Source organism: Aquarana catesbeiana, linkage group LG06 (assembly GCF_042186555.1).
Source record: "Aquarana catesbeiana isolate 2022-GZ linkage group LG06, ASM4218655v1, whole genome shotgun sequence".
NCBI lineage: Eukaryota > Metazoa > Chordata > Amphibia > Anura > Ranidae > Aquarana > Aquarana catesbeiana.
In genome coordinates, this window is record NC_133329.1 from 87,711,847 (window position 1) to 87,727,518 (window position 15,672).

General features: G+C 42.8%; 1 protein-coding gene across 3 annotated transcripts in view; it reads right to left on the reverse strand.

Moving 5' to 3' along the window:
* The window catches only part of B9D1 (B9 domain containing 1), a 160,021-nt gene that overhangs the window by 116,057 nt on the left and 28,292 nt on the right, over positions 1–15,672 (reverse strand). For 2 of the 3 annotated variants that reach the window (XM_073636410.1, XM_073636408.1), the window contains 2 exons: positions 12,369–12,465; positions 5,075–5,137 (listed from right to left, as the gene is read on the reverse strand). In XM_073636410.1, the coding sequence (XP_073492511.1) occupies positions 5,075–5,137; positions 12,369–12,465 (160 nt within the window). The remainder of the gene's footprint in view (positions 1–5,074; positions 5,138–12,368; positions 12,466–15,672) is intronic. The other variant, XM_073636409.1, reaches the window with a different exon arrangement.

The window sequence follows — 15,672 nt, forward strand, 5'->3', positions numbered from 1 at the left end:
CGTAACGAGGCGCTGGACCGAAACAAATGATAAGAGTAAAAGAAGTCAGCACAGCCATTTATCATGGTTGGAAGCTGACTCACTCCTCAGAAGTGAGAATAGTCATGTTTTATTCATCAGAGGCTGCCTGCATAACGATCACTTTTTAGCACCCCCCCAAAAAATTTAAATAATCAGTCTCTCCCTTTCTGAGTTTTTTTTTTTAGTAAGAGGGTGGCCAGTCTTTCCAATAACAAGCCAAAACATTTCGTTTGTCAGCCAGTCACGGTGAGTAAATAGCACAGAGACTTACTGAGACGGGAAGAATGCCATGTGCATTTATCAATCTCCAAAAGACATTTATTCAGGACTACACTGGAGGCTGTGTGGGAATTAAAAGTGAACTCCAGTCTTACCTGCCCCTCTGCAAAAGTTGTACAGGCTCATCTTCTCTACTGAAACTACTTACGGAGGAAGTTAACCCTTTTGATTCAAAGTGGATGTAAACCCTTACATGTACCCAGTGAAGTGACTGGCCTCAGGTGATACAAAGAAATGAAACAAATCCTCCTGCATAAGATGCACCTGTTTATCTGCAGTCATCCCTTCTCTACAGCCTTTCAAAGTCCAGAATTTATAAAGCTTGTCTGAGCTGTCAGAAAAAAGGGGCGGAGAGCTGAAATTACACTCTGTGGAGCTCAGTGAGGAGAGCTCTGAGAGCTGATTGGAGGGAAAGGACATACCCCCCTTCACACAGCTCACAAGAACGGAGCTGAGGCTGACAACTAAGAAAGCGCAGCGCAACACACACTTGCGCTGTGCGCATCCGGCTGTGAGACCCAAGCTGTTAAAGCTGGGTGCCCACACTTGCAATGACGGTGCCGCGGAGAGGAGCGAGGCTTCGGGCGGCTGCATCGCTGGACCGTGGGAAAGGTAAGTGTCTGTTTATTAAAAGTCAGCAGCTACACTTTTTGTAGCTGCTGACCTTTAATAAACTTACAAACGAGTGGAATCCTGCTTTAAGATAAGTAGGGATTGCATGTAATTTCACATAGCACAGTTTAAAACAAATGAAGGAATTACTTGGCACACATATGATAACATTCACACTCCCTGTCTCTATCACATAAAGGTCATCCACCCTACCTTGATATTACTCTTAAAACTCTTCTTTTATCAAGAAACCTCATTAATCTTACAGTAGCCAGGATGACATGTAGCATCATCTCGATAGAGCGTAAAAAATGACTGAAACCTCACAATTTTTAAGTTAAGTATTATTTGAACAAATATAAAACATTAACAAAAAGATAGCGAAGGCCTCTGGAGAGAGATGAAATGGTTACCTTATGAATCAGACAACGATGGTTAGAAGCTTAGTAACCTTTTCCTGGACAGATAACCAGTTCTGCTGCACACACCAATTACTGAGGTTCTCAGCTGGAGATATACATTAAAATCCACAGGGGGCTCAGAGGAAAAGATGTGCATTTAATCAGAAATGTCTCAAAATGTAAAGCAAAAGCTGGAACTAGATTTCCATTTAGAAACTGGGAATAAGACTACTGGGAAAAGCAAGGAGCAAACCAGTGACCAGACAGAAATCAGCTTTTAGCATGCAAGAATGTGCAAACTTTCTGGCTGAAATGAGTAGGTTTCTTATTGCTGTTTATGGAGAAGAAGTCCTTCACCTATGGATAGACACAAGCAAAAAAAAAAAAAAAAAGAAAGGTCCAGGAAGTGGGTAGTGTGATATGAGGGTGTAATAAGGGCGTTCCCAGCAAAGTCCCATGGTGTATGACTTCTTCTCCTGTACTGGAGCCATCGCAACTCTCTTCTCATTGGCCTGCCGTCTCCATAGGCTATCCCCTCTTCAGTCTATGATGAATGCTGCTGCCAGACTTATCCACCTTACCAACCGCTCAGTGTCTGCAAACCCTCTCCTCCAATCCCTACACTGGCTCCCGATCACCCAGCGAATTAAAAAGCCATTCACAACTCTGCCCCGAGCTACATCACCAATCTTGTCTCCAAATATCATCCAAATCGACCTCTCCGCTCCTTTCAAGACCTCCTACTCTCAAGCTCTCTCATCTCCTCCTCCCATGCGCGTCTCTAGGATTTCTCCAGAGCCTCTCCCATCCTCTGGAACTTGTTACCTCCACCGGTCCGGCTATCCCCTACTCTTGCTACCTTCAGGCGATCCTTGAAAACTCATCTCTTCAGGAAAGCCTATCACATCTCCAACTAATCTTCTACCACTTCCACCAGCTCATTCCCCACAGTTACGACCTTTTGTACCACCTGCCCCACCCTATTAGACTGTAAGCTCTTCTGAATCCTCTTGTATTTTATTGTATTATAACTGTATTGTCTCCTTTTTATATTGTAAAGAGCTGCGTAAACTATTGGCGCTATATAAATCCTGTATTATAATAATAATAATAATACTGTACAATTAGGATAACAGATTTTAAGGCTCTGGGAGGATACCACTGAGCCACACAACCCACCAGCTACTTATATGTCTGAAGGTTTTCAGTAATAACAAATGAAAAGTATAATGATAACCACTGGTTGTTGTCAAAGTGGAAACAACAGCCGATACCTTTAGAACCTTCAGATGCAGATTCCTTACTGATGGCAATTCCAACAAATGAACAGAGCTGGCAGCTCATTTGAAGATATCTCACTGGTGGGGTTTCCAACAGCTGGGTAGAGATGGGGGTTCGGATACAAATAACTGTTGAAGCTTCCAACAGTTCAGCAGAGATGGGAACGCAGGTACAGTTATTTCACTGCTGGAGATTCCAACAAATCAGCAGAGCTGGGAACTCAGATATCTCACTGTTGGAGCTTTCAACAAATCAGCAGAGTTGGAACCGTTGATACAGATATTTCACTGTTGGATCATGCAAATTGGATGGAGCTGGAAACTTAGACGCAGAATTTAAAAAGAGTGTTGGATGTGCAGATTCTACCAGTGCCGAAGAAAGCAAAGATTTGAAGACTGGTCAGCAGCACAGGTGAATATTACATTATCTTTTTTTGCAGGGTATTTTTTTAAATTCCACAACAGAGGTGCTTTGAAGTGTAACGAAATCGAGAATGCCTCCCTAGCTGCAAAGGAGAGTTTAGTTCCACTTTAAGATGCTTTTAACATTCCAGACTCAATGGGGTTGATTTAGTAATGGCAAATAGACTATGCACTTTGCAAGTGCAGTTGCACTCTGAAAGGGCATTTGTTCCAAAAGCTTTGTAAATGAGGCGAAGCTTAACTTTGCAAAGAAGACCCAAACACATGCAGGGAGAAAATATATATATAAAAAAACAGCGTTTTTGCTTGTACAGGATTGGAGGATGGGAGTCAGCAGAACTTTCCCTCATCAACTAAGCTCTGGAGCAAATGTCCTTTGCAAAGTGCACAGTCTATTTATCTTTAGCAAATCAACCCCATTATATTAAACCATCCACCAAATAGGTTTCCCTTACCAATGTTTTAGTGGTCTAGGAAGGAAGAAGGATCAAGGGGTGTTCCTCAAAAAACTTATTTGGGGAATTAAAATATGCATGCTAAGATTTCCTGGTCCCACAATCTTCAGTCTCAATTATTAGATAAGCACCCGACTGACTGCAACATTCAGGTATATACAATGTAATACTGACATATAATCACACACATAGGTTGGACTTGATGGACTTATGTCTTTTTTCGACCTCACCTACTATGTAACTATGTGTATAAGTTACCTACAGACACTGTCAACAGAAGCTTCTTATGGAAAAGTAGGGATGAGGTCATTGGGTCAGTTATAGTACGCTCAGGACTATGGGCACTCCATGATCTCTTTAAACCTGGTCAGAAGGATTTTGCTGTTTGCAGTTGTTTTTTTTCTAAAATAATCCAGGGCCATAGATGTCCATCTCTCCCCATCTTTCCCACAGCTGCTCTGACCACGTATAAATTATGGAAGAAGCCTTCATACAAATGAGGTGCCAGCTGTTGAATCATACTGCTATCTGATCTCTATGGACATCTTTACAAGCAGACAGTTTCCAATTAAAACAATAAGCACTTTGCAAAAAAGTTACTCTATTCAGGCAGCAGGAAATAGGACTTTAGAGCAGCCTTTCACAAACTTTTTAATATGGAGGAACCCTTGAAATAACTTTCTGGGTTCAGGGAACCCCTGTTAAAAATGACTGTATATACAGCTTACAGTACACTAGTATGGTGGTAAGAGGAAAGGGTGCTCCTTACATCTGTGATCCTTGGGAAGAATTTCCCTATATAGATAGCTAAAACGATCATTGATGTCAATGGTTACTTGTCTGAGAGGTTCCTCATTGCTCAAGAAACCCCTAGCAATCTCTAGATCAGTGGCCTCCAAACTACGGTCCGGGGGCCAGATGCGGCCCTTTCCTTGCTTTTATCCGGCCCTTGGGGCACTATTTCATTTACCAATACCAACCATGGGGCATAATTTCCCCCACTGACAGCAATGAAGGGGCATAACTCCACCCACTGACACCAATGATAGGACACAATTCCTCCCAATGACATCAATGATGGGACACAATTCCTCCCAATGACACCAATGATGGGACACAATTCCTCCCAATGACACCAATGATAGGACACTATTCCTCCCAATGACACCAACAACGGAACGGTACCCCCTTTAAACATGCTGCATGTAGAGAAAAAATACCTGTTGATCCTGACAGAAATCCAGTGAGCTCCTAACTTTCTGTGGTGAGCTGATCACTATGCTACATTGAAATCCCAAAATGGTGTTATCAGCCCTGCCCATGTGTTTCCTGCTGAACTAGAGAACACTACCTGCTTATGATATAGAGATAGGGAGGTGTTCTGTAGTGCAGAAGAGAAGAACTGGACAACAATGGTTGGGATTTTTATGCCGCAGAGGTGCAGTGCTTTCAGCCTAAACAGGAATTTAGGATGCACATTTGCATTATTTATAAAAGGGTAAAACATAGGGCTATGTGCAAGTAAGATGTAGTACATGTGTGTTTTTTGTATTTTTCCCTAAGTACATGAAAAAAAAAGCATTAATAAAAAGCAGGATTCTACCTTGTGAACTTCTGAAGCTTGGAGGATGACTCCGGAACAAACATGGGGATAGTCTTCTTATGTCTTGAACAAAAAACACAAAATATATGAATATTACAGAGCCTGTACTAGAGGAATACAACAGATCTATCAAACGTTGTCCTTCACTCAGCAGGGTAAAACCAGAAGAAAGTGGTCACCTAACCCAACTCTGCAAAGACTTATAGAAAAACTCATTTACATGCTAAAGAGCAGCAAATACTCCTAAATATGGAATGTCAGTTTGAATATTATCGAGGGAGTTCATTAAGTGTCTTCCAAACCTTTTATAAGAATTCAGCGAGTCGGTACAAAGAAACGTAAAGCCTAATAAACCATTACACGTGGAGGTGGTTCTACCCATGAGAATACACTTTACGAGCTACAAAGTCTTCCAATCAGTGATAATTTTAAGATGCTTAATTTCTCTGTTCACAGGGAACCGATTCTTTTCTAATGATATTTAATGGACTAAAGAGGAACTCAGCGGTAGGATGAAATAAATATTTAATATATATTTTTGCTGCTACTTCAGCTCTTTTCAATCCAGGGCACTTCTGTGAAGTTGTAGGCACTTAGTCACATGATCTGAGCCAATCTGCACTAGATAAATGTTAAAGAGGAGTTCCAGGATCCCCCCAAAAGTCAGCAGCTACAAATACTGTAATTGCTGACTTAAAGAAGTTGCCTAGGGGTGGGGTGACAGTGGAGGGTGGGAGGGGAAGATGCAAACAAGCGGAACTTCCCCTTTTGGGTGGAGCTTCTGGCCACTAATCAGGGGGGCAAATAGCAATGCAACTGAGCACTTGGGGTGTTAAATAATACTGCCACTGACACCTGGGGTCACTGTTGCAGTAGTTACTGGCACCAATGTGGGGTTTGTTATTGTGGCCACTGATACTGGGGGTTATTTTTGTGTCAACTGACACCAAGGCTGAGGAGTTACTATTGTGTTTATTAACACACCAATGATGGATCTAAAACTAACTAAAACAGCCACTAACAAAAATGCCAGGCGTTATTATTGCTGCCACTGACACAAAAGCAGAGTCCAATGCTAGGTTATTGTGTCCAATGGCACCAATGTTGGTTATAATTGCTGCCACAGAGATCAATGCTGGAGGTAATTACTGTTGTCACTGACACAGAGGGGGTTAGTACTGCAGCCACAGACACCAATGGAGTGGGTTATTACTATGTCCACTTGCTGGGGGTTATTAGTGCTGCCACTGATATCACTGCTGGTGGTTATTATGGCAAAAGAGAGCGTTAATATTGCAGCCACTGACACCAACGCAGGGGGGTTATTATTGCATCCACTGACATCAGTGCAGGGAGTTATTGCAATCCCTGGCACTAATGTTGGAGGTTATTATTGTGTCCACAGACACCAATGCTGGGGGTTAATATGTCGGATGTTGAAGTGCATTACAGCCTATTTTATTTAATGGACTGCCTAACTTGATGCAATGTACCTCAATGCACTGCTATTGTTTGGCCCTCTATAATTTGCAAGTTGACCATCACTGCTAAAGGATCACTTGAGTGACAGCTCTGAGTCTCCTGGGGTTGCTGAAATCACATCCAAGATAATGGCACCCAGCAGCAGTCTTTATTTGGGGTGTCTGCACAAGGGATGCATTTACAAGTAATGCATAAAATATGCTAAATGCATATGTTATCTTATGTTGTTGAAATGAATGGTCTGGTGAAGTCTCTTTAAGCCATACGCACATTTTCCTTACAGCAAAAACTCTACAGCTAGAAAGTTTTAATGCAGTAAGTTGTTAAAAGCCAATCAGTTTGTTGCTTGGACACATAACCTCAGAAGGCCAAACTTCCAGCCATCACATCACCTCTCTACACAGAGTTCAGATAGAGCAAGCTGTTCTCAGTAGGCATTATGCAGCCATTTATAGTCTGTCTACCCGTGTCAAGTATGATTCATTGGATAAATCACAGACATGTATATTGGAGCTTCTGGAGGTGAGGTAATCCTTTAAATCAAAACAAAAGAGCTGTGGACAAGCAAACAGAGAGAGTCACTTTTACTTCTACCCACAGCTTTGGAAAGTGCATTTAAAGTAAGAATACAGGGAGAACATATTTTCAGTTATTGTTGCATGGTTTAGCTGAAATTTTCGTGATGCGACTTTTACATTTTCACTTTCTTTTACTTTTTTTGGTATTTTTTTTTTAAAGCGGGGGTCCACCTATCTATCGTTTTTTTTTTTTTTTTTTTGAGTTCATTCACAAACTTTTCTTCTCAGCATTACATACTCACATATTGTGTGTAATATGTCCGCCTGTGTCAGATTTCGTCGGAAAGAATAACTTATATTATTCACTGCAGGCGGTTTCCATCTTCATTGTGGGCATTTGAAGCCCACAAGCATTTATTTCCTGGATGTGGTGAATGCTGTGCTCCCAGCATTCACCGCTCATTCCTGCACATGCTCAGTGGCATCCTGGGAAGCCTGAGACTAGCTCCCAGGAGTCTGGGAGAGGCTAGAAACACGCCTACTCCCACGGGAGGAGAACCAGGAAGTGCAAAGAAGAATAGAAAAATAAAAGGTAATTACGGCAATTTAAATTTTTTTAAACGGCATGTCAGCATCTAGGCAAGGAAGAGAAAACATACAGATATTGTTCAAAATTTGGGTGGAACCCCGCTTTAAGTGCCTGTTCACACACTGGAAGAAAGCAAGTCACTGCTGGGGCACATAGAAAACAATTGCTTTTCATGTGCCCCCTCCGTTCACATAGCAATGCAGCCCAGAGGTGCGGTGCAGTGAGCTGTGCTAACATGCAGCCCAGAGGTGCGGTGCAGTGAGCTGTGATAACATGCAGCCCAGAGGTGCGGTGCAGTGAGCTGTGATAGCATGCAGACATGCTGCATTTGATTGCACTGCTTGGGAAGGCATTGCATGTCATCACTTAGTGGCACAACAAACCACACTACTGTGCAGTAAGATGAATGACATATTACTTTGTGCACCTAAAATAAACTTGACAAACAAAAAAAAAAAGAACTGTGTTATGTGCTTGAACACACATCACACCGCCCCCTACCACCAGCTCACTGCTGCCGAAACTGTGCTACATGCAACTAAACCTCAGTGTCACTGTAGAGATTCGTAGATTAGCTTCTAGAAGCAGAGATCCTACAATAACTGTACGAGAATTAATAAGACCCGCTCTGTCCAAAAATGTAAGTGGTTCTAAAGGCAGAAGGTTTACCTTAATGCATTCTATGCATTAATTTAAAAAACCTTCTGCAAGCAGCTCCACCCACAGCCAATGGCTCCTGCTGCTGTCAATTGCAGGGGGGGGGGGGGGGGGCGGGGGGCGAGACAAATTCAGTGTCTCATGGACACACAAAGCTGGCAAGAAAGCAAGCAAGCCCCTTGGCAAGGGGCTTGCTATGGGGGCACTCGGCAGGGGGGGGGGACCAGGAAATCTGCTGGCGGACCCCAGAAGAGGAGGATCTGGACTGCTCTTTGCAAATTCATTGCACAGCACAGGTAAGTATAACCTGTTTGTTATTTAAAAAAAATAAAAAAGTTTGCCTTTATAATCACTTTAATTTCAACACTTGTGTAGGTAACATATACCTTATTTTCAGTGTCCTCAAAAGATTTTCTTCTTCTTTGGTGTAATATCTTCTGCTAAAGTCAGCTTCTGCCTGTAACTGCAGCATTTTCTGTGCAAGGGACCAGACACCTGTGTCTGTTGTATGTACAGCATGGGACCGATCCCCTCAATGCTCCTTTGTGTTTTTTCCATTTATCTCACTGATGTGAGTATGTCTGTGTGATCAATGCTTTATGTGAGGGTATTAGGGTTAGGATTGTTCTTACTGCCAGTTTTGGCCTGGCCCCATCCCTCTTGTAGCTGCCCAGTTTGTATGGCTGAAATTGCATCACATTTGCACTAAAATTCGCACTGGAATTGGATCGCATAGCTACGTTCTGCGAACCAATTTGGGGGAGTCATTAACTTTATATTGAGACCCGCAGTGGTTTGCAGAGAGAAGTGTGACCTGCCTGTGAGTCAGATGCATAGAATGAATTAAGATAAAAAACCCTCCCTCCAATCCAGCGATGTTGCACAGGAGACTCGGCTGCCCGGGACTATCCCTCCTCATTGACAGCAGCGAAACAGCATTGGATCCTGCTGCTGTCAATCAAAGTCAGTGAGCCAATAAGGAGAGAGGGGGCAGGGCCAGGCCGCAGCTCCATGTCTGAATGAATACACGGAGCTGCGGCTTGGGTGCCCCCATAGCAAGCTGCTTGCTGTGGGGGCACTCAACAGGGAGGGAGGGGCCAGGGGCACCGAAGAGGGACCCAAGAAAAGGAAGATCCAGGCTGCTCTGTGCAAAACCAACTACACAGAGCAGGTAAGTATAACATGTTTGTTATTTTGAAACAAACAAACAAACAAAAAAAAAAACAAGACTTCAGTATCACTTAAGGGGGGGGGGGGGGGGGGATGATCATGGAGGTTTTTTACCTTAATGCAGAGATTGCATTAAGGTGAAAAAACGTTATGCCTTTGGAACAACTTTATGGCTGAACTCAAGGCAAACATCTAAAAGCAAGTATATGCAGTATTTGAGAGCTGTTTTACCTGCAAGGGCTCATGCAAACTGCAGCACACAAAAAAAGCTGCTTTTACAGATGTTTGAGCTTTTATTTCTCTGCCTCTCTGTGTTTTCAGGAGTTCACAGGCATACGAACTTACAGACAGAAAAAAACCCAAAGGCCTGTAATCTCATATGCCTGTGAGCTCCTGAAAATTGTATAGGGCTCATGCAGCTCAAAAAAAAAAAAAAAAAAGCTGCTTTTACAGTCATTTGAGCTTTTATTTCTCAGCCTAAAGGCTTGAAGAAGCTTGTGCTTTTTCAAGCTTCTCTTAACTGAAGCGTTTTTGTTTTCGCAAACCCTCCCCTCACCTAACTTTTTCATTGTTTTTGGCTTTTTTGCGCTTTTACATGATTTTTCGCGCGTTTTTGGGTGATTGGGCGTCTTTTCTGCTGGAAAGCTGCTGCCAAAAACGCGAGTTTGGTGGGGGTTTTTTCTGCCTGCAAGCTCATATGCCTGTAAACTCCAGAAAACGCCATAGTGTGCATGGACACATTGGCTAGCATGGAGGGTTTTCAGGCAGAAAAAAACTAGAGCTCAAAAAAGCTCAAAAGCCTGTAAGAGTAGCTTCTTTGAGATGCAGTGTGCATGAGCCCTAAGTGTGCATGGACACATTGGCTAACATGGAGGGGAGTTTCCAGGGAGAGAAAAATAAAAGCTAAAAGAAAAAAAAAAAACGCTTGAAGGAACAGCTTCTTTGAGATGCAGCGTGCATGAGCCCTAAAAGGATTTGCATTTCTGTTCACCCAGTCCTCAGATTTACAAAGCTCTGCCACACAGCACAGTCCTGCACTGCAGAAAGAGCTCCCTCGCTGGTGCCAACATCTCATCTTTCTGGCTTCTTCTGGGTTTGATGTCTTCAGTCATCTTGGTTGCCCAGCGTAGAGTGATCAAGCTCATGTGTATGATCACCAGAGTTAATTCAATCCAGAACTCAACAGATGCCAGGATTGTGTACTGAGTTGCACATGCACAGCGCAGGGTACTTAGGAAGGGTCTTCTTTACAGTTTCCAGGCCACAGTTCGTCTTTAAAGTGTTATTATACCCACAACAGTAAAATCTGTCTGTATATGCAGAATAGCATGCTTGATATACTCACTGTGGAATTTAAGGGGTTAATCCTCTGCATTGTGTAAAAGGGCTCCTTGATCCTGTATGGACACATCCGCCCCCTTCTGCAGGGTGTCTCTCTTGGCAAGGCCAGATAAGACACAGTGAGGGTAGTATTGCTGCACATGCTCAGTTTGGTCTCTATTACTGGAGAGAAGAGCTGACCTTTTCACGTCACATGATATTGACATCACACATATGGGTGCGTATACAGATCCTAAATGACAGCCCAGTCCCTCCCTCCTCCTCCATGCCCAGTAACTACAAAATAACACAGTGGGTGGGATGTCACATCTTGATTGATAGATGATCCGCCTCACATAAAAGCATGTGGACACAGGCTACAGTGGAAATCTCCTCCTACCTGAACACTCAGCACTCAGGCAGACCCTGCAGTTTATCATGTGACTGTGGTATACAGATCAGCCAAAAAGGTATATAGTGGTAGTATTTTTTTTTTAAAAAAAGATTTAAAAGTTGTGGGTACGGATGAACTATTTTCATATTACTGGGTCTAGTAACACTCTGAGTAATACTTACAGGTCTTGTCCCTTCCCCAGTCTGGCACCTGACAGTGATAGGAGAAGCAGCATAGAGTTAAACTGATAGCTTTGTCATTCTGATCTCTCTACCTATAGGCATGTCTCTTCTTAACACTGAGGCACTGCAGCACAACCTATTTTCTCCTTATTAAGCATCTCTCTCCTTCTCTCTAGTCTAAGCTCTGCTGTACAGGGTCAAATTTAGGTATACTGCCTGCATTTAAAACATGCATTTAAATGTGTAATAATAAATACACAGCTAAATTAATTTGTCTTTTATATCTGTCAGCTTTAAAGAGGTTGTAAAGGCATAAACCTTCTGCGTGCAGCACCCCCCCCTCAGCCCCTCTAATATTTACCTGAGCCCCATCTCTATCCAAGTGAGATGTGCACGAGTGCCTCGCCTGTCCAGGACTCTCCCTCCTGATTGGCTAAGACACAGCAGCGGTGCCATTGGCTCCCGCTGCTGTCAATCAAAGTCAGTTCACCAATCAGGAGAGAGATGGGGCTGGGCAGAATCGCAGCTCCGTGTCTGAATGAACACTTGGAGCTACGGCTCGGGTGCCCCCCATAGCAAGCTGCTTGCTGTGGAGGCACTCAACAGGAGGGAGGGGCCAGGAGCACCAAAGAGAGACCCGAAAAAGAGGGGGATCTGGGCTGCTTTGTGCAAAACCCCTGCAGAGAGCAGGTAAGTATAACATGTTTGTTATTTTTATAGAAAAATAAGAGAGACTTTAGTATCACTTTAAGGCTGCATTCACCACTCTGTAAAGTAAAAGGTGTGTAAATGTAGCTGAAACATTATAATATATTTGAAACAGACTTTGCTACGAAGAGAAGGTTTGGTATTTTCAAAATTACAGCTCAATTTTTATTCAGACTTGCTAATGAAATGGATTACATTGACTGTAATTCTGAAAGATGAGATTTATTAACAGCCAAGTCAAAGAAAAATATTGGTCAGCATTATAATGGCCTACCTTCCTGGAGTAAAGGGAAGATGGACGGCTCCATAACCTCTAACAATGTCGTTCCCAAAGACATCTGGCCCATAGACGCTGACCACAATTTGTGGCCCTGAAATAAAGAAAAAAACGAAAATGGTGTTGATGCAGCTCAAGTGCGGCTCTCAACATCGCCAAAGGGCTACACATAAGATTCACTGAATATTCATTATCAGAGACAGAGGACACACAAGAGGATACAAAGACTTTGGGCATGATACAAGAGATGGTCAGAGACTACAGACATAATATATGAGATGATTAGATTAGAGACCTGATAAAAGAGATGGTCAGAGATTGCGGCTATTAACATCGCCAAAGGGCTATGCATAAAATTCACTGAATATTCTTATCAGAGACAAGAGGACACACACGAGGATACAAAGACTTTGGGCATCATACAAGAGATGGTCAGAGACTGCGGACATCATACAAGAGGTGGTCAGAGACTGCAGCCATGACAAAAGAGATGTTCAGATACTGTGGACAAGCTGCAGAAGACTGTCAGAGACTGAACATGCTATAGGAGTTGCTAGAGACATGCTTCAGGAGACACTCATAGAATGGAGACATATTCTATGAGGCTGCTAGAAATCACTACTATAAGAGGAAATACTGTTTTTTTCTCAGCCTTCTTTCTCCCAGTGAACAGACTGCAACATAGTACCTTTGTAGCAAATCATAAGGTAGCAGAGGCTGATCTGTGTCAGATATTATTCTTATATAGGATTTATATAGCGCCAACAGTTTGCTCTGAGCTTTACAAAATGAAGGCAGACATTACAGTTACAATACAATTTGGTACAAGAGTAATCAGAGGGCCTGCTCGTTAGAGGATATTGGTGAAAACAGGCAGGGACTGCACAGGTACCAGGATTTCAGATGAATGTGTCATCTCTGAGAACACTCTAGAATGTAAATCAGCCATTCTCCACTAAGGTTTGGTGGAACCCTAGGGTTCCTCCATAGGTTGCTAGAGGTTCCTTGAGCTGTAGCTGGTTGACCATCCATTTGTTGGTGCTTACATAGTTCCAGGACCAACAATGATTGGCAAAGCCAGCAGAATGACACTTTCTTTAAGGTTACATTATTTCTATCAGCCAGGAATGTAAGGGGTCATTGACTAACGATTAACTGGTTTTAAACTAATTTAGGGGTTCCTTTGGGCTAAAAAGGTTGAGAATCGCTGAAGTGGATTGTTACCCTGATTAATGCCTAAAACAAAGATGGCCCTTTCCTTCTGGAGTAAAAACAACAAAGGAAGCATTGTCCTGAGGAATTCTATGGGAGGTAATAAATACCTAGTACTAAATGTTATACTTAGCATGCAAGCACTTACCATGTGTGCCTCCTTCAGACATTCATGGCTTTTACTGTTTACTGTAGTCTCTCTAACTATTCTGGTCACCAATCTAAACAATTAGAAAGTACAGCTAAAATAGTTTTTGCAAATCTAGGCTGTTTTTGAACTTGCACTAGACCCAGCTTCCCATTTCACAAACCCCCTTACTACAGTCCTAATCTTTCCCATATAGCTAATAGGTATACTTACCCTTTTTTTGGGCGGGCGGGGGGGGGGGGGGGGGGGGGGGGTTGGACCATCCTAAACCTTGATATGGGGGGGGGGCATATCCTAATCACCGACACACATTCTGCTTGTGTTTCAGCCTTTCAAACTTTTTTCAGTGGGACAATCCTGAGGGCAGCAAACTACTAGTGGAGTAATGCTTCTCAGCAATGAACTATAGTCCTAATCTTTCATTATAAATAGCATCCTAAGCCCTGATGAAGGGGCACAGCCTTGCCCTGAAGTTTATTGACTTGTCTTTGTTTGAAATAAAACTTTTTGGATTCTAAGCAGTATGGCATGGTGCTTCAGTTATCCTCTGGTTTCTAGATTTAATGTTCGAGCAGACAGGGGTCTCCAAAATTTAGAAACAAAGGGCCAGTTTATTGCTCTTCAAACTTTAGGGGTACCAGACTATGCCAGTGGGAATAAACAATGCAATAGGTATGGTGGTCAGTGGAGAATTGTGCCCATCATTGTGGTCATGGAGAATTAGTTCCCCATTTCTCATGTCAGTGAGAGAATTGTGTCGTGTTTGGTGTCTGTGGAAGGAATCGTGCCCCATCATTGTTGTCATTGGAAGGAATAGTGCCCCAAGGGCCAGATAGGGCTAGCAAAGGGCACATCTGTCCTGCAGTTTGGGTACCCCTGGAGTAGACCATCCTGAGCTCAAGAGCAGCCTATCCAAAGTCAATGCATGACTTTACCGCCTGAGCCTCTTTTGTTAATCATCGCAGATGCAGCACCTCGCATGTGATCTCTTCTATGAAAACGTGGTGGCACATGTGAATATAACATGTGCCAAGTTAAATATGCACATTAACTTTGACCAATAGCAACACCTGCCAGGGTGTCTTCTCTAATGGAAAAAGAGCTTTGATGTGTTCACAAAGTAGGCTTCCAGAGTCTCAGTGGGACATGAAGTGCTGGCCACAATAGCCAGTGAAAATAAATAGAATGTGGAGATTGTACTTAACATCAGCGTCCTCTCCTACAATGCTGATAAGGACTTATAGAAGAAAGCATCTGCTTCTTTCTGGAAATGAAAGAGATCTGACCTGTGATGGTGGCTTTGCATAAAATCAATGTCCGCCAGCCACAAGACATTTCATATTAAATTGGGCTCCAACAGGCAGATCACTGGGGAGAACATAAAATAACCGAGCAAGTTCTGCATTTGCATCGATAGATGCAGGAGCTTACATCCATGCCCGCAAGGGAATGACTACTGCGGCTCTCCATCAGCTGACGATGTTACTTATTTATAAAGTTCCTTAAGAACAGAGAGTTCCGATATTAGTGGAGAGTCATACCAGTAATCCCAAGCCAACCAACCGCCCGGTCACTGATGTGCGTCAGAGTGCTCAATGCCTTACTGGTTTATGTGGATTACAAGTAGCTTTTTTTGTACGATATTAAAGTAGGCCTGAACCGCACTTTAAAAAGGACATGTTGTATCCAAAGAAACACAGGTCACTCAATCCACGTCAAATGGAGCCTCCGAACTGCCATGTGTACTGCTCAATTAAGGTCCATAACATTTTCCTGATGTGCGCCTATGAACATGAGGCCTAATACTGATATAAAAAACTAAATTTGCATTTCAACTGTAATAACCACTATGTCTAGAAGTCCCTGAAGGCAGACTACACTGCTTAACATAAGGAAATCTACGTATATTCTGTTATGTGTGCGTCTCTAAAAGAAGCATGA